We start from the raw sequence: 19829 nt of genomic DNA on the forward strand, positions 1-19829 counted from the left end.
CAGTATTTCTTTTTCTTCTTTCTTTCTTTCTTTTTTTTTTCTTTTTTCTTTTTTTTTTTTAAAGTTTTTGGCCATGCCACGCATCATGTGGGATATTAGTTCCCCAACCAGGGATCGAACCTGCACTCCCTGCATTGAGCGTGGAATCTTAACCACTGCACCTTCAAGGAAGTCCCAGTATTTCAGTATTTCTACCCATTATTTTAATCAAATCTTTAAATACTTTCTTGAGATTAAGTACCAAGGGAGATAAAATTATGACTGACAAAAAATGACTGACTGATAAAATTTAACTGACAGAGTTAAAATACTAGTGCTATTGTTGGCAGTACTAATTATTTTAGTGTCAGATTTCTTCTTACCACTGAAAAATTCACCAAAACCCAGCATTTGAGGAAAACATATATGCAAAACACAAAACCAAAACTCAATAAATCTTGTAACTCCTCTCATTATAAAATGAATTGTATATTGATATAATATAGCTTCTATGTAGCCTTTGAATATATTTAGGTTCTAAACTTTGAAAATACTTTTCACCATAGTATAAAATAAATTTTATCTTTATATTGGAAAAATGATAACTAAATTTATTTTTAAAAAGTACTTTGGACCTGATTTCAAGATTTGAAGGTTTTACTCTTGTCATGCACTGAAGATTTAGGATGTGACTGAATTACAAATCTTTTATTATGAATTAAATACAATATTAGCATTAAAGTTGTAATTCTGTGAAGGAATTATATTTAATGTGGATTTTTCGTTTTTTCCCATTCTTAACAGTGTTAACAGAATTTTGTAGGTTTTTCTGAGTGATATCTTGTATTAATGTATATGCAGTTAATTCTCATTATTCATATATAGTCAGTTCTCATTATTCACGGTAGTTAACCTCTATAAATTTGCCAAGAACACTGAATTGGCAAATACTGAGCCATTGTTCCTAGGGAAATATAGGGTAAGTTCTTACAAGCCTCTGGTTACAACATTTTTGTCAGCTGATCAATACATAACTTTGTTTTATGTGTGTGTCCGTCAGAACTACCTCATTTAATATTATATGTTGTTGATTCATTAAACTCATGGCCAACAGCACTATAACTCAAGCCTGAATGAAGCCTAACACATGTATTTTCTCTGTAAGGCACATCACAGTCTTCTTGCACTTACAAACACTAGACAGCACTTTAGCAGTATACTTGGGGGCTATTTTAAACAGTGAAAAAAACAGCAAAAAACACAAAAATGTGAAAACCGTGACACTAAATAGAGTGTGAAGAGGACACTTGTTTATAGTGAGAGCTGAAGCAAGAAGGCAGAATGTCACCTCTTTCAGTCTCACCTGGGAGCATGCATGTTAGGTGATTCAAATTTTTGCCACTCTGTGGCAAGTCTGTGAACTACCAGGAAAGTGCTGTGAATGTTGATTTGGGTTACAAATGCATTTTAGTGAGTAGATGTAGTCACAAGTAAGGAATCCACAAAAAGTGAAGACTGACTGTATTTAAATGGTAAAACAAGAAGAGAGAAATTATACAGACACATTTTTGCATGTATCATGTGAGAATTTAGGAGTGGGACAAAGGCTTTCATGGTTGAGTGGGCTTTTCCCAAGTGCTGCAGATACAGAGTGCTAAAGGAAAGTTCCTCTGCTAGGAGCAAAGGAAAGTCCCTAGAATTGGGACGTGTTTTCCTACAGCTTTTTTAGTGTTGTAATACAGTGTTTAAGTCTTGCACTGCCCAATAGTTATCACCTAAAGATATTTCACTGGAGTAAAACTGCAGGGAGGCAAGGGAGAAATAAGTGGAGGATTTTTTTAAAAGGTAACCTTAATATTTTTCACTATTTTTGAAACTTTATCTCTTTGATCATATTGGAGAAAAGATGGACAATTTATACAGAAAAATAATGAGAGTCTACCACAAAATTCAGTGAAGGAGCAAGAGAATTAACTGAAACGGTTAAATTATGTTGTGTGAAATGCGTAGATTTTCCCCCTGGTGTATATTTTTTGTATTTACCACAGGAATAATTCAGGCAATTTAATATTATTAGTATATGATAACATATATTTTTCTTGCATTTTAGAGAATGATTTTACTTTTTAAAAATGGTACATACTCTTATAAAAAGTTTAGGTAATAAAGTATAAAAAAACCAACAAATCACCCAAGTCCATCATCCAGAAATAGCCAGTTATAATTAACATTCATTAAACATCATTCTAGATGTCTCTGTATAGGAGAATGAAGGATAGGTGTGTGTATGGTTGCATGGATGGATAGAAAAAAAAATTTATTAGAATAAGAATCATTCTATCATACTATTTATACTACAAAAATGTATTTAAATCTTACAAAAAATTAACAAAGAAGAAACTAAAGTAATAACTAATTTCAGATAAATGTTTCTTTATCCCAAGAAATATTCATTCTAAAAAGTTTTTGTAGGGCTTCCCTGGTGGCGCAGTGGTTGAGAATCCGCCTGCCGATGCAGGAGACACGGGTTCGTGCCCTGGTCCGGGAAGATCCCACATGCCGCGGAGCAACTGAGCCCGTGAGCCGTGGCCGCTGCGCCTGCGCGTCCGGAGCCTGTGCTCCGCAACGGGAGAGGCCACAACAGTGAGAGGCCCGCATACCGCAAAAAAAAAAAAAATAAAATAAAAAGTTTTTGTAGAATTAACAAAAGATGAAAATCATTGAGGTGAAACCATAGTTTCATTTTGTGTTTCAGTTTTAAAGTTTAGACTCTCTGCTAAGAAAAATGAGGTAATTACCATTGTTATTTTTCTCCCTACCCCCCTCAAGGTTTACACAGCCTTTACATAGATTTTTTTCAATCATGATTCCCCTAGATCTGTGCTTTTGTTCTGTATTTAGGTGGATTTAATGCTCTCTACCAGTTTTTTAAGTCCTTAGTCTTAGTCTTTTTAGTCCTGACCTTTTTTTTTTTTTTTTTTTTTGGCGGCACAGCAGGGCTTATGGGATCTTAGTTCCTCGACCAGGGATTGAACCCAGGCCACAGCAGTGAAAGCACCGAGTCCTAACCACTGGACCGCCAAGGAATTCCCTGAGCTTTCTTTTTTTTTTTTTTTTTTTTTTTTTTGTGGTTTTTGTGGTATGCGGGCCTCTCACTGTTGTGGCCTCTCCCTTTGCGGGGCACAGGCTCCGGATGCGCAGGCTCAGCGGCCATGGCTCACGGGCCCAGCCGCTCCGCGGCACGTGGGATCTTCCCGGACCGGGGCACGAACCCGTATCCCCTGCATCGTCAGGCGGATTCTCAACCACTGCGCCACCAAGGAAGCCCAGAGCTTTCTTTTTTGATTCATCATTTGGTTGGTTGGATATCATCACTAAGTATTTTTTCAAGGAAGGCTCATGATAACTGTTATTTTCTGATTTTTTTTTCTCACATCTGAGAAGTTCTGCCTGTTGCTTTTTAATTTAACAAAAATTTGGGTGGGCATAATATTCTTAATTTATGATGATTCCCCCAGCCCACCCCAAGTTTGTAAGGCATGGTTTTCTTTTTTTTTTTTTTTAATGACTTGCTCTTTCTGCTTGGATGCCTAAAGAATTATCTTCCATTATTCTTGATTTGTGTTAAAGTTTGCCATTTTTCCTTAGACTATATCATATACCCTTTCCTTTTTTTTTTGGCCGAGCCTTGCGGCTTGCGGGATCCTAGCTCCCCAACCAGGGATCAAAGCCACGCCCCCACACGTGGAGTCCCAACCACTGGACTGGCAGGGACGTCCCCGCCCTTTCCTTTTAAAGGTTCAATTTTAACTTCATTTTGAGAAATTTTTCCTGTATGAAATTCCTGAACACTTCTAATGTTTCATTTGGTAGTTTTCATCCTTTCACTGGAAATTTTTTGTCTTTCATATTTATCATCTTCTAATGTTAAAATATTTTGTCTTTTGCTCTGTATTCACAGTTTTCTCAAGTCATTACTCCAAATCGCTAATTTGATTTTTTTTCTGATGAGTTTCTTGTTTCCAGTTTATTAAGTCTGCACTACTGTCATTTCAGTTCTCACTTTGTTTCCTCAGCAATGCGTCTGATTTTATTTTATTATTATTTTTTAATTTTTGGCTGCATTGGGTCTTTGTTGCTGAACATGGGCTTTCTCTATTTGCGGCGAGCGGGTGCTACTCTTTGTTGCGGTGCGTGGGCTTCTCATTGCGTTGGCTTCTTTTGTTTTGGAGCATGGGCTCTAGGCTCGTGGACTTCAGTAGTTGTGGCACATGGGCTCAGTAGTTGTGGCTCACAGGCTCTAGAGTGCAGGCTCAGTAGTTGTGGTGCACGGGCTTAGTTGCTCTGCAGCATGTGGGATCTTACCGGCTCAGGCCTCGAACACGTGTCCCCTGCATTGGCAGGCGATTCTTAACCACTGCGCCACCAGGGAAGCTCACGATGCGTCTCATTTTGCCTTTGAGTTCTTTTTTTTAAATATAGGATCTGTATTCTTAAATCTATCCTGTGTATGGGCAGTCTGTTTCTGTTTGTGGCTGATGTTTTCTGCCAGACTGAATTCTTCAGTCTCTTTCTCTTCTTTTTCCTGGGGGTATATTTACATAGCTGTATTGCTTTTTCATGATATATTGCTCATTCTTAACTTGGGCAACTCTGTTCAAACCTGCTTGCTCTGATAATTCTCTTTGACACCCTTTCTACCTTAGTGTAACTACTTTGTTTCTCCCATCTAAAATTTGAGGGCTCTGTGTTGTGTTCTCACCCCTTCTTTCTAGCCTGAGGCATAGGGTAGTGAAAGAATAGAGATCTTCTAAGGCTGAGGTCCTTGCTTGGGGGCCTGGGCTCTGAGGTCTCTCTTGTTAGATCCTACTACTGTATTGATCTGTTATCAAGACCTACTTAACCCAGCCAAGGATGTATCTCACTACTGTGGATTTTGGCTTCCACTGAGCTCTGTTAGATGGCAAAACCTGGTGATCCTCCCTATCTTTACTGATGGGCCTGTAAAGGATTTTTCTTTTAATGGTTTTGTTCTTTGACTTCTCAGTTCTGCTTTTTATCTGCTATTTGCCCTTTCTCCAAATTCTTAAGTTACTAGTGAGCCTTCTCAAGATTTTGTTAGTTGACCTTTTCTCCTCAATATTGCTTTTTGGACATAGAGACAAGGCTTAGAGACAGTCCCTTACTAGCATATTTGGTGCTTTTGTGCAAATTAGAAGATAGTGCCCTTTCACGGAGGCCAGTTCTTATAGCTTGCCAAGTGGGACACAGGTTGGCTTTCATTCCCAATTCATCTTTTCAGCTAAGCACCCTTGAGCACAATAACCTACCCAATCATGCTCAAAGTCTTTTTAGGAAATGGACCTCATCCCACCAGGATCTTCTGTTTCTTGCTTTGACTATCATTTTCAAAGTGCATGACATAATTTTATATCCTTTTGTTAGCAGATTGTAAATATAGAATTTGGGGCAATTTTATTTTTTCATTTTGTTAGATAATTGTGCTCCTGTTTTACCTGGCATCTTTGTTTTGAGATCCTCATACATGTGTTTTCAAATTGGATCTAATGAAACATGTTTTTTAAAACAATCTTTGATTTAAGGAAAGTATATATTCTTTAGTAGCAGTGAGAAAAATAATACTTGGTATTGTTGGAAACATACTCCATTGTTTGATGAGTTTTCATTTTTTGATTGTTAAATGTATTTTATTTTCATGGAAACATGTCTTTTCAATATTATTTTAAAATTGATTAAAACATTATCTTTTTCAACATTGCTTTAGGAATATCCGATTTTAATCTTCGTGTTGCATTGCAAACACTTTTGAAAGAGTACTGTGAGGTGTGCAAATCTCCCAAAGAGAACAAATTTTCTAGTTTTCTGCAGACATCTAAGGTTCGACCTCGGAAGAAAGCAAGAAAGTACCTGTATGCAGTAGGTGAGAACCTTTTAAAAAGTAATAGAGGGCTTCTCTGCTGGCGCAGTGGTTGGGAGTCCGCCTGCCGATGCAGGGGACGCGGGTTCGTGTCCCGGTCCGGGAGGATCCCACGTGCCGTGGAGCGGCTGGGCCCGTGAGCCATGGCCGCTGAGCCTGCGCGTCCGGAGCCTGTGCTCCGCAACGGGAGAGGCCACAACAGTGAGAGGCCCACGTACCACAAAAAAAAAAAAAAAAAAATTAAATATTTGAATTCTAGTGAGAAATAGGAAAATAAATCTCACACATTTTAACTATTCACAGCGTCTTAGATGGTCATTAGGGATGATAGGAACTAGTGGTCTCCAAAGTGTGGATATGCAGGATAACCCATAGGAATATCGTATGAACCTTTCCATTTTTATTTTAGTGTAGTGTAGTGTAGTGTAGTGTTGTGTAGTTTTTTGGCCACCCCACGCAGCTTGCGGGATCTTAGTTCCCCGACCAGGGATTGAACCCAGGCCACAGCAGTGAAAGTTCCAAGTCGGAACCACTGGCCACCAGAAAATTCCCTCCATTTGTTTTTAAAAAAAGCATTAAACCTTATCAATATTTGATATATATGTCAACAGATTGTCCAGATTTATATACATAATATAATTTATTATATATAAAAACTTTATGTATAGTATAATTTTTAGTATGTATGTCATTGTATAATTTTATATATACTATAATATATAAATGTGTAATTTTTGAGTGCTTACTAAACTTTTTTAATGATGGGATGTGCAGTCAAACAAGGATTTCAACTCACCTTTTTTATTATTAATTAATTAATTTACTTTTTGGCTGTGTTGGGTCTTCGTTGCAGTGCGCGGGCTTCTCATTGTCATGGCTTCTGCTGTTGCAGAGTCCGGGCTCTGGGCACACAGGCTTCAGTAGTTGTGGCACGTGGGCTCAGTAGTTGTGGCTTGCGGGCTCTAGAGCTCAGGCTCAGTAGTTGTGCACAGGCTTAGTTGCTCTGCAGCACGTGGGATCTTCCTGGGACAGGGCTCGAACCCGTGTCCCCTGCATTGGCAGGTGGATTCTTAACCACTGCGCCACCAGGGAAGCCCCAACTCACTGTATTTAACTGAAAAAAAACATTAATAGAAGTCACAATGAAACTTCCTAACTAGACAGATAACGAGTTTCTAGATTTATGTTTTATCTAACCTTTGATTATAACCAAGACCAGGTGGTAGAACATTGTGGTTGACCTCATTGCATTTAAGCCATAATCTTTCAGGACCTGGCACATTTAAGAATAATAGATGGGGCTTCCCTGGTGGTGCAGTGGTTGAGAATCTGCCTGCTAATGCAGGGAACACAGGTTCGAGCCCTGGTCTGGGAGGATCCCACATGCTGCGGAGCAACTGGGCCCGTGAGCCACAACTACTAAGCCTGCGTGTCTGGAGCCTGTGCTCCGCAACAAGAGAGGCCACGATCGTGAGAGGCCTGCGCACCGCGATGAAGAGTGGCCCCCACTTGCCACAACTAGAGAAAGCCCTCGCACAGAAACAAAGACCCAACACAGCAAAAATAAATTAATTAATTAATAAACTCCTACCCCCAACATCTTCTTTTTTTAAAAAAAAAGAATAATAGATGTATATATGGCAGACTCTAAAGCACTTATTCCTTACTATGCAGTAGTTATATTGAATGTCTAGATACAGAGGGCTAGATTTTTCTTGTTACTACCATTTCCATATTTAGCAGTAAGGGATTTGCTGTGTACCTCCTTTCCTTCCTTTATTCAGGTGGATATACTCGGTTGCAGGGGGGTCGTTGGAGTGATAGTAGAGCCCTCAGTTGTGTAGAACGTTTTGACACCTTTAGCCAGTACTGGACCACTGTGTCTTCACTTCATCAGGCTCGATGTGGACTAGGAGTAGCAGTTCTGGGAGGGATGGTCTACGCAATTGGAGGTAATAATGAAAATGTCTTATTTCCCTTATTAGTCTCTAGCTCTAAGTTGACTGCATTCTTATATGCCTTATATATATTGCTAGATACTATGGGGTATATGAAGATACAGTTGTGCTTAATAAATATTTATTGAATAAATGAATGAAAGAAAAACAAAACACAAGATATTGAATATTTCATACCAGAGGGACACGGTAATTTATTACAAGGCAAATACTTAGGTTTGGTTTTAATGAAAAGTTGTTTATGAAAATGTGGCGCCAAAATTTAGATCAACATTTGTGATAAAATTTTTTTTTAATTCTGAGAGCTGTATTATGAATCATTTTAAATTAACCAAGTATCTGGGCAGTGGGATGTATAAAAACCATGTCAGCTAGACATTGGGATATATTTCTTGATTAGAATCACTGTGTTTTCTGAAACAATTATTATAAATTCTAAAATGATTAATGAATAAAATTAAAAGGGGATTTGAATGTGGGAGAGAAATAATTATTAGAGAGGGATCTAAACAGAAATAAATACTAACACCTTTGATATCAATATTTACTTCTCAATAATTTGTCTTTATAGCAACCAGCCTAGGTAGATCATCTCTAACCTTTACAGCCAATTTTTTTGCTTTATTTCTATGGGTCATTCTAAAATACTGAAAGCTGTAAATCAAAAATCATATTATTATTTTCCAACTATGATACCGTCAGTTTAAAATGAGAGAGATATAGGGAATATTTGATTTTTATCTTTTGGAGGGAACATAATCATCACTCAACAACTGTTTATTAAATCAGTAAATGTCATGGTACATCTGAAAATCCTAACAAAGAAATTAGAGTTTTGAGCAATAACCATCTGCAGTATAAAGACTATAACTCTATATAATCTTTGGCTAGAACTCTAATAGTTCTTTTTATGTACATTTCGGCAGTTGCATTGCATGAACTCTCTCCTGTTTAACCTAGGGTCACAGTGTCCTTTGCAACACTTCCATATATATGTATCCCCTTTCCTGATACCACAGAAGTACAAATGGGAGCCCATCAAAACTGCTATGACTGGGCTTCCCTGGTGGCACAGTGGTTGAGAATCTGCCTGCTAATGCAGGGGACACAGGTTCGAGCCCTGGTCTGGGAAGTTCCCACATGCAGCAGAGCAACTAGGCCCGTGCGCCAAAACTACTGAGCCTACGCGCATCTGGAGCCTGTGCTCCGCAACAAGAAAGGCTGCGATAGTGAGAGGCCCGCGCACGGCAATGAAGAGTGGCCCCCGCTTGCCACAACTAGAGAAAGGCTTCACACAGAAACGAAGACCCAACACAGCCAAAAATAAATAAATTAATTTTATAAAAAAACCACTCAAACTGTAGCAGAGCCAGCTATCTAAACTATGAAAATATAGAAGTGTTAAAATGCAAACTGTATCCTCAAAAATTACATGGATTGTTTGGGTGGTAGAATTAGAAATAGATAATAGCCCACTTTGCTTCATTAAGTGGGCTTTAATAAATGACAGTGTTATGGATTTAAAATAACACTTGGTGGGCAAATAAATTTTAAAAAATAGTATAAAATCAGACATAATAATTGAATTTCTGACAACAGAATGCTGCTGAATATTGTATTGTGGTTCTAGGCTATTAATATTACTAAATCTTCTTATATGTGTCTCTTTTATTTAACTCAGGTGAAAAGGATTCAATGATTTTTGACTGTACTGAATGCTATGATCCAGTTACTAAACAGTGGACAACTGTAGCTTCAATGAATCACCCCCGCTGTGGCTTGGGAGTATGTGTGTGTTATGGGGCTGTCTATGCTTTGGGTAATTATACTCTCCAATTTAAGGATATCTAATATTATTTAAATTCTTAGTCAAATTCTGCTTACTTTAGAAATTTTCCTTCCCTCCCATAAGAAACTTGTGTCTTTTTAGCTTTAAAAGTTCTTATTCTCAAAATTATATTACTTGGGAGATATTGTCAAGTATGGAATTCTTAGAAGGAGATGGACATAAAATATAGATGAGATGTCCAGGAGAGCATTTTAGCTGACTAGTTAAATTTCATGGTTAGGATAACCATTCTGAGTACACAGACATTGTTTCAAAAACTTGTTTTGCAAAGTACCATATTTCCTATGCAATAGATTGAAGTTTTTGGTTTTGTTTTGTTTTGTTTTTTAAAAAGCTCTTGTGAGGGCTTCCCTGGTGGCGCAGTGGTTAAGAACCCTCCTGCCAATGCAGGGGACACGGGTTTGAGCCCTGGTCCAGGAAGATCCCACATGCCACAGAGCAACAAAGCCTGTGCACCATAACTACTGAGTCCACGTGCCACAACTACTGAAGCCTGTGCACCTAGAGGCCATGCTCCACAACAAGAGAAGCCACTGCAATGAGAAGCCCGTGCACCACAATGAAGAGTAGCCCCTGCTCACTGCAACTAGAGAAATCCCGCGCACAGCAACAAAGACCCAACACAGCCAAAAATTAAAAAAAAAAAAAAAGATCTCTTGTGAAACCTAGGCAGAGAGTTAAAAGACCCAAGTTATACTTACAATCAAATTCTAATTTTTCATGTGATCTTGGACAGATAACCTCTCTGGTCCATATGATAATCATCCATAATATAAAGTTGTCAGATTAGATGTTTTCTAAGGTGTTTTTCTTTTTAAATATTTATTTATTTATTTGGCTACATCGGGTCGTAGTTGCGGCACGCAGGACCTTCGCTGTGGCATGCAGGATCTTTTCGTTGCAGTGCATTGACTCTTCCATTAGTCCGGCGGGCTTCTCTCTAGCTATAGTGCACGGGCTCTAGGAGCACGTGGGCTTAGTTGCCCCGTGGCATGTGGGATCTTAGTTCCCCGACCAGGGATTGAACCAGCATCCCCTGCATTAGAAGGCGGATTCTTAACCACTGGACCGCCAGGGAGGTCCTTCTAAGGTGTTTTTCATAAATAAAATTCCTTTATTCCAAAAATAATATTTTTCTGTTTGGTTTCAGGTGGTTGGGTTGGAGCTGAGATAGGGAACACCATTGAACGATTTGATCCCGATGAAAATAAATGGGAAGTAGTTGGCAACATGGCTATGTCACGCTACTACTTTGGGTGTTGTGAAATGCAAGGTAATTGCTTTATAAAATATTTTTCCTAAAAATATATTTTTTAAAAAAACTGAGCTTGAGGCTTTATTTTCACAAAAGTATATTTTATGTCTGTTAGTTTTGAATAATTGACACTAACAGTGTGGAAATTCTGCTTCTCATCTCTTATATTTTTATTTTTTGCGGTATGCAGTCCTCTCACTGTTGTGGCCTCTTCCATTGCGGAGCACAGGCTTCAGACGCGCAGGCTCAGCAGCCATGGCTCACGGGCCCGGCCACTCTGCAGCATGTGGGATCCTCCCGGACCGGGGCACGAACCCACGTCCCCTGCATCGTCAGGCAGACCCTCAACCACTGCACCACCAGGGAAGCCCTCATATTTTTAAACCTCTTATGTCTTTATTTCTGTATTGCCAAAATAATCATTTTTTTCCAAAATAAACAAAGCTAGAATTAAGAATCCCAGATGGGCAAAAATACCTAATTAGCAAAATAAGCATTTGAACTGTCATTCATTATTGTTATTTTTCTCTCTCTTGTAGGCCTTAGTATATATACTTCTAAGTAGGGAGAGATTACCAAAAACAATCTTCATAGTGTCATAGGCTTCTTCAGTGTTTTTTTATAGAGTACATTGTGATTCATACACACACAATGCTATCACAGATTTGAAAAATGTTGTACTACATCTTAAAGTGGTATACAGACGTTATTTTAGTTGTAATTGTCTATTATACACTGAGAGGTAATTAATAAGCATTCTCAAATAGAACCTGATTCTCTGTCCAGAATTGGAGAACAGATTTACATGTACCTGTAGAGTCGGAAGCAGTCTGCCCATTGTTATGTGACAATTCAGCCTGCTCTGTTCCCACCTGAAATTCTTTCTGCCTTCTGAGTACCTTCTCAGATTTCTGCTAGCAGCTAAATGCTCAAATTACATGGTTCAATTCTATTGTTTAATATTATAGTGTTCTGTAATTGTTTTTATTTATTATTTTTATCTTCCCATCTAAAATCATAGAGCTAGAGAGGCATCTTGGAGATTCTCTATTTCAACCGCTCTATTTTTAGATGAGGAAGCTGAAGATCAGGAGGCTGTGAGTTGTCTTTTCTCATAGTTGGTTACTAGCAAAGCTGGAGCTAGAACCCAAGTTTACTAACATTTAGCTCATGTTTCTTAAAATGCCATTCCTTGGGACTTCCCTGATGGTCGTGGTTAAGACTCTGCACTCCCAATGCAGGGGGCATGGGTTCGATCCCTGGTCAGGGAACTAGATTCCGCATGCTGAAAGTAAAGATCCCGCATGCCGCAACTAAAGATCCTGCATGCCGCAACAAAGATCCCACACGCGGCAACAAAGATCCTATGTGCCGCAACTAAGACCCTGTGCAGCCAAATAAATAAATTTTTTTAAATGCCATTCCTTATAACTTCTCACTTTAGACCTCTAGGAACAACAGTAGACACTCAAAAAAAATAATTGTTGATTGTCAGAACCATTATTTTCAAGTTAAATTTAATAAGGAACTCTGTGAATTACAGTCTACTGTACAGTATCTGATACCTTGATCTAGCCATAAACTATTCTAATTTAAATTCATTTTATGTCCATCTGAGCAACCGTTAGGTTGTCACCAACAGGGTCATGTCATTCCCAGTTTAAGTGTATGACAGTTTTTAAGGGGGAACAAATCCTTCTCCCCATCCTTTTTTACCTATATGTGGTGGCAGTGGATCTGGAACTTGAGATCAATAAGCAAACAATAAGATCGGAAATCCTTGTCTGACAAATTATTTTGTTATAGCATCATTAAGTTCTTTGAAAATTCAATGCCACTTTAAATTCATACCCCTAATTCTTTGTAACATGCTTAAATGAGAGCTGTGATAAACTAGACAGAAGTAAATTTTCTCTCTTGAAAGTATATTGTAGGGCTTCCCTGGTGGCACAGTGGTTGAGAGTCCACCTGCTGATGCATGGGACACGGGTTCGTGCCCCGGTCCGGGAAGATCCCACATGCCACGGAGCGGCTAGGCCCGTGAGCCATGGCCGCTGAGCCTGCGCGTCCAGAACCTGTGCTCCACAACGGGAGAGGCCACAACAGTGAGAGGCCCGCGTACCAAAAAAATATATATATATAATATTGTAAGCCCTGCATTAAGTATAATATCAGATAGCAAACTTAAATCACAATTATTACTTTTTATAATTATTTGTATCCTATTTTCAATAGCATCTGAGCAAAAATATTCAATTTCCAGGTTTAATTTATGTGATTGGGGGCATCAGCAATGAAGGAATAGAGCTTCGTTCTTTTGAAGTTTATGATCCACTTTCCAAGCGTTGGTCTCCACTTCCTCCAATGGGAACTAGAAGAGCATATCTCGGGGTGGCTGCACTCAATGACTGCATCTATTCTATTGGAGGGTGGAATGAGACACAAGATGCTCTCCACACTGTAGAAAAATATTCCTTTGAAGAGGTAGGTTGGATGATTTCAATTGTTTAGTGTCCTGTTACTCTTTTAATGTCTGTAAGATCTGTAGTGCTGTGCATTCTTTCATTCATTATATTATTTATAGGTTTTTTCCCTCTTTTTTTTTTCTTTTCAAAGAATCAACTTTTGGTGTCATTGTTTATTTCTATTGATTGTCCATCTTCTATTTCATTGATTTCTGTTACTATTACTATTTCTTTCCTTTCTTCTATTTGTTTTGGGTTCAATTTGCTCTTCTTTTTCTAGATTCTTAAAGTAGAAACTGAGATGATTGATTTTTAGACCTTTCTTTTTCTAGAATATAAATCTTTAAAGCTCTAAATTGTTTTCAAGCACTGCTTTAACTGCATCCCACACATTTTGATATATTGTATTTTAGTTAGCATTTACCTCAAAATAGCTTCTAATTTCCCTGGTGATTTCTTCTTTGACCAATGAGTTATTACAGGTATTTTATTTAATTTCCAAATATTTGGGGATTCTCTAGATATCTTTATGTTATTGCTTTAATATAATTCTACTGTGATCAAAGAGCATATTTTATGTGATTTCTGTCTTGGTAAATGTTTCACGTGCACCTGAAAAGAATTTGTATTCCGCTGTTGTTGAGAATAGTGTTCTATAAATGTCCAAGTTGGTTAGCATTCAGGTCTTCTCTAGTCTCTTTTTTTTTTTGGCCACATGGTGAGGCTTGTGGGATCTTAGTTCCCTGACCAGGGATTGAACCCATGCACCCTGCAATGGAAGTGCAGAGTCCTAACCATTGGACTGCCAGGGAATTCTCTTCCCTAGTTTTTCTAATTTGTTCAATTGTTTTGTCAATTACTAAGGAAGAGTGTTGAAATCTCTATCTGTAATTATGGATTTGCCTGTTTCTCCTTTCATTCCCGTCAGGTTTCGCTTCACATATTTTGAATTTCTGTTATTAAATGTGTATACATTGATTATTACATCTTCTTGATGAATTGATTTTTTTTTTTTTTTTGCGGTATGCGGGCCTCTCACTGTTGTGGCCTCTCCCGTTGCGGAGCACAGGCTCCGGATGCGCAGGCTCAGCGGCCATGGCTCACGGGCCTAGCCGCTCCACAACATGTGGGATCTTCCCGGACCGGGGCACAAACCCGTGTCCCCTGCATCGGCAGGCGGACTCTCAACCACTGCGCCACCAGGGAAGCCCGAATTGATCTTTTTATAGCCTTGAAATGTTTTTCTTTATCTCTGGCAGTATTCTTTGATCTGAAGTCTATTTTGTCTGATATAAAGGTAGCCAAGCTATCTTTTGATTAGTATTTGCATTGTATATCTTTTTCTTTCCTTCTACATTAAATCTATGTCTTTAAAACCTACATCTCTTGTAAGATAACACATAATTGTGGCCTGTTTTTTCCTACAATTTGACAATCTCTGACTTTCAAATGGAGTCTTTAGAATTTTTACTATTTATATATAATGTAATTATAGATACATTTGGTTTTTAGACTCTTATTTTGCTGTTTTCCTATTTACACACTCCATCCTTGTTTTTTCCTCTTTTCTGTCTTTTTTTTTGCCGTACCACATGGCATGTTGGGATCTTAGTTCCCCAAGCAGGGATCGAACCCACTCCCCCTGCAGTGGAAGCACAGAGTCTTAACCACTGGACAACCAGAGAAGTCCCCTTCACTGTCTTTATATTGTTATTGTTTTAGTATTCCATTTTATTTCTTTTGTCCAATTAACTATATCTCTTCACCCTTTTTCTTAGTGGTTGCTTTTGGGTTTGCATTATATATAATAGGTATTTTAATGCATTACATCTACATTCAAATAATATACCAGTTCACTTTTTTTTTACGTCTTTATTGTATTATAATTGCTTTACAGTGTTGTGTTAGCTTCTGCTGTACAACAAAGTGAATCAGCTATATGTATACATATATCCCCTCCCTCTTGAGCCTTCCTCCCACACTCCCCATCCCACCCCTCTAGGTCGTCACAAAGCATCAAGCTTATCTCCCTGTGCTATACAGCAGCTTCCCACTATCTATTTTACAGTTGTTAGTGTATATGTGTCAATGCTACTCTCTCAGTTTGTCCAAGCTTCCCCTTCCCACCCTGTGTCCACAAGTCCGTTCTCTACATCTGCATCTCTATTCCTGCCCTGCCACTAAGTTCATCAGTACCATTTTTCTAGGTTCCATATATATATGTTAGCATACAGTACTTTTCTCTTTCTGATTTACTTCACTCTGTATGACAGCCTCTAGGTCCATCCACCTCACTACAAATGACTCAATTTTGTTCCTTTTTATGGCTGAGTAATATTCCATTGTATGTATGTACCACATCTTCTTTATCCATTCATCTGTCAATGGATATTTAGGTTGCTTTCATATCATGGCCATTGTAAATAGTGCTTTAATGAACACTGTAGTACATGTATCTTTTTGAATTATGGTTTTCTCAGGGTATATGCCCAGTAGTGGGATTGGTGGGTCATATGGTAGTTCTATTTGTAGTTTTTTAAGGAACCTCCATACTGTTCTCCATAGTGGCTGTATCAATTTATATTTCCACCAACAGTGCAAGAGGGTTCCCTTTTCCCCACACCCTCTTCAGCATTTATTGTTTGTAGATTTTTTGATGATGGCCATTCTGACCGGTGTTAGGTGATACTTCATTGTGGTTTTTTTTTTTTTTTTTTTTTTTTTTTTTTTTTTTTTTTTTTTTTTTTTTTTTCGGTACGCGGGCCTCTCACTGCCGTGGCCTCTCCCGTTGCGGAGCACAGGCTCCGGACGTGCAGTCTCAGCGGCCACGGCTCACGGGCCCAGCCACTCCGCGGCATGTGGGATCTTCCCGGACCGGGGCACGAACCCGTGACCCCTGCATCGGCAGGCGGACTCTCAACCACTGCGCCACCAGGGAAGCCCTCATTGTGGTTTTGATTTGCATTTCTCTAATAATTTACCACTTCACTTTTTTTAAAAAGAATTTTTATGTATTTATTTATTTTTTAATTATTATTATTTTTTTGGCTGCATTGGGTCTTTGTTACTGCGCATGGGCTTTCTCTAGTTGCAGTGAGCAGGGGCTACTCTTTGTTGTGTGCGGGCTTCTCATTGTGGTGGCTTCTCTTGTTGCAGGGCACGGGCTCTAGGTGCACGGGCTTCGGTAGTTGTGGCACGTGGGCTCAGTAGTTGTGGTGCACAGGCTTAGTTACTCTGCAGCATGTGGGATCTTCCTGGACGAGGGCTTGAACCCGTGTGCCCTGCATTGGCAGGCGGATTCTTAACCACTGCGCCACCAGGGAAGTCCTGCACTTCACTTTTAATGTAAGAAACCTACAAAAACATACTTACATTTCTCCCTTCCATCCTTTGTGCTATTGTTGTACATTTTACTACTGTATATATAGTAGACCCCACAATATGTTGTTATATTTGCTTAAACAGTCAATTATATATAAGTAAATTTTAATGAGAAAATATTTCATAATTATGCATATATTTACCATTTCTAGCTCTAGTCATTGTGTACAACTAAGTTTCTATCTCATATCATTTTCTCTTAGCCTGAAGAACTTCCTTTAATATTTCTTTTCATGCTGGTCTGCTGGCAATGATTCTCTAAGCTTTCATTTTCTGAAACTATTTTTCTACCATCATTTTTGAGAGCTTTTTGCTGAGTATAGAATTTTAGGTTGTTCTTTTTTCCCCCATCACTTAACATTGTTGTTTACTTATCTTCTTCTATTGTTTCTTTTTTAAAATAATTTTTAATGGAATATAGTTGATTTACAATGTTGTGTTACTTCTTGCATTGTTTCTGATGAGAAGTCAGTAGTCATTCTTATCCTTGTTCCCCCATGTATGTAATGTCTTTTTTTTTCCTTTGACAGTTTTTTTTTTTTAATATTTATTTAGTTTTTGGCTGCATCGGGTCTTAGTTGTGGCATGTGGGCTTTTCATTGTAGCGCGCGGGCTTCTCTCTAGTTGTGGTGCCCAGGCTCAGTAGTTGCTACACACGGGCTTAGTTGCCCCGTGGCATGTGGGCTCTTAGTTCCACCAGGGATCAAACTGGCGTCCCCTGCATTGCAAGATGGATTCTTAACCACTGGGCCATCAGGGAAGTACCTCTTTGACAGGGTTTAAGATTTTTCTCTTTATCATGGGCTTCCAGTAATTTGAATATGGTATGTCTTGTTGGATTTTGGTGTTTAACCTGCTTGGAATTCACTGAACTTCTTGAATCTATTGAATTATAGCTTCCATCAGATTGGAATGTTTTCAGCCTTATTTCTTCAAATATTCTCCTGCTGTCTTTCTGGGACTTAAGTAACATGCATGTAAGGCCACTTAATATTGCTCCATAGGTCACTGAGGCTCTGTTAATTTTTTCCCATCCTTTTTCTCTCTGTACTTCAGTTTGTTTTTGTTGGTTTTGTTTTACAGCTTCACTGAGGAAAAATTGTATGATTTTAAGGTGTACAGTGTGATGTTTTGCTATACGTATACATTGTGAAATGATGATCACAATCAAGCTAATTAACATACCCATCAACTCACATAGCTCCCTTTTCCTTTTTTTTAATGTGTGTGGTGAGAGCACTTAAGATTGGCCTTCTTAGTAAATTTCAAGTATACAATATAGTATTATTAACTATAGTCACCATGCTATACATTAGATTGCTAGACTTACTCATCCTGCATAACTTTGTTCTCTGTGCTTCAGTTTGGATAGTTTCTCTTGCTGTGTCTTCAAGTTCATTAATAAATGTCTAAACTTTTAATTTGCAGTGTCTAATTCCATTTAGGAAAATTTTCATTTCAGGTATTATATATATATATATATTGTGTGTGTGTGTGGTACGCGGGCCTCTCACTGTTGTGGCCTCTCCCGTTGCGGAGCACAGGCTCCGGACGCGCAGGCTCAGCGGCCGTGGCTCACGGGCCCAGCTGCTCCGCGGCATGTGGGATCTTCCCAGACCGGGGCACGAACCTGTGTCCCCTGCATCGGCAGGCGGATTCTCAACCACTGCGCCACTGGGGAAGCCCGGAAGCCCCCAGGTATTTTATTTTTTAGCTCTAGAAGATATTTTTGGTTGTTGCTTTTTAAATGTCTTCCATTCCTCTCATCATTTTCATGTTTTCTTTTAGATCCTTGAATATATTTATGATGTCTATTTTAAATTTCTTATCTGCTAATTCTTTTATCTTGTCATTTTTGGATCTGTATCTGTTGAAATTTTTCTTCCTAGTTTAAGTCAGAGTGTTTTTGCTTTTCCACATTTCTAGTAACTGATTGGATGTTGGACATTGTGAATGTTATGTTGTTGAGTATTTGGATTTTGTCTTCTTCCTATAAGAAGTGTGGAGTTTAGTTTTGATAGGCAGTTAAATTATTTGCAAATCAGACTGATTCATTTGAAACTTGTTTTTAAGCTTTGTAGGGAACATCTAGAAGATCTAGGTCTTTTAGGTATAGTTTAGCCCTACAACTGAAGTATGGCCCTTCTTGACTCTCTACTGTATGCCCTAGCTGTTCAACAAGGTCTCTTCATTTTGGCTTGTCAAAACTAGAATATCATAAAGACACAGACGTAGAGAATGGACTTGAGGAGCCCAGGGGGGAAGGGGAAGCGGGGACAAAGTGAGAGAGTAGCACTGACATATATACAGTAGCAAATGTAAAATGGATGGCTAGTGGGAAGCTGCGGCATAGCACAGGGAGATCAGCTCGATGCTTTGCGATAACCTAGAGGGTTGGGATAGAGAAGGTGGGAGGGAGGCTCAAGAGGGAGGGGATATGGAGATATATGTATACATATAACTGATTAACTTTGTTGTACAGCAGAAAATAACACAACATTGTAAAGCAATTATACTCCAATAAAGATATTTTTAAAAAAACAACTAGAATATCATCCAGTCTTGTGTGAGCTCTGAGAATTGTTAAGCTTACAACTCCTCTAAAGGAAAACTGTTTCTTTGCTCACAATATTTTGACACCAGATGTGTGGGTTTTCCACACCAAGCTCTTCTCCAATTCTCTGTGGACACCACCAACTGGGTGTCCTACAAGTCAGTTCAGTTCTGACACTAACTATCCCACAGGTTAAGGGCTCAGTCCCACAAGACTGCCCCTCACTTTAGACATCAGTTCTCAGGTTAACCACTGACTTGTTTACAAATTAAGGGTTCCCATGATCCCTTCCTCAGGTTCAATAATTCACCATAATGGCTCACAGAACTCAGGGAAACACTTTACTTAACTATTACCAGTTTATTATAAAGGATATTATATATTATTATAAATATAGAATATAATATAGAACATAATAGAATATATAATTTTTATATTCTATATTATTAT

The 19829-nt window shown here is 38.6% G+C and overlaps 1 protein-coding gene across 12 annotated transcripts in view; it reads left to right on the forward strand.

Moving 5' to 3' along the window:
* The window catches only part of IPP (intracisternal A particle-promoted polypeptide), a 46134-nt gene that overhangs the window by 11907 nt on the left and 14398 nt on the right, over positions 1-19829 (forward strand). For 4 of the 12 annotated variants that reach the window (XM_067008671.1, XM_059042810.2, XM_067008676.1 and 1 more), the window contains exons 4-8: positions 5765-5920; positions 7702-7869; positions 9557-9694; positions 10875-10997; positions 13243-13463. In XM_067008671.1, the coding sequence (XP_066864772.1) occupies positions 5765-5920; positions 7702-7869; positions 9557-9694; positions 10875-10997; positions 13243-13463 (806 nt within the window). The remainder of the gene's footprint in view (positions 1-5764; positions 5921-7701; positions 7870-9556; positions 9695-10874; positions 10998-13242; positions 13464-19829) is intronic. The other 8 variants (XM_067008709.1, XM_067008692.1, XM_067008701.1 and 5 more) reach the window with 3 other exon arrangements.

The sequence above is a fragment of the Kogia breviceps genome, chromosome 1, assembly GCF_026419965.1.
Source record: "Kogia breviceps isolate mKogBre1 chromosome 1, mKogBre1 haplotype 1, whole genome shotgun sequence".
In the NCBI taxonomy this organism is placed as follows: Eukaryota; Metazoa; Chordata; class Mammalia; order Artiodactyla; family Physeteridae; genus Kogia; species Kogia breviceps.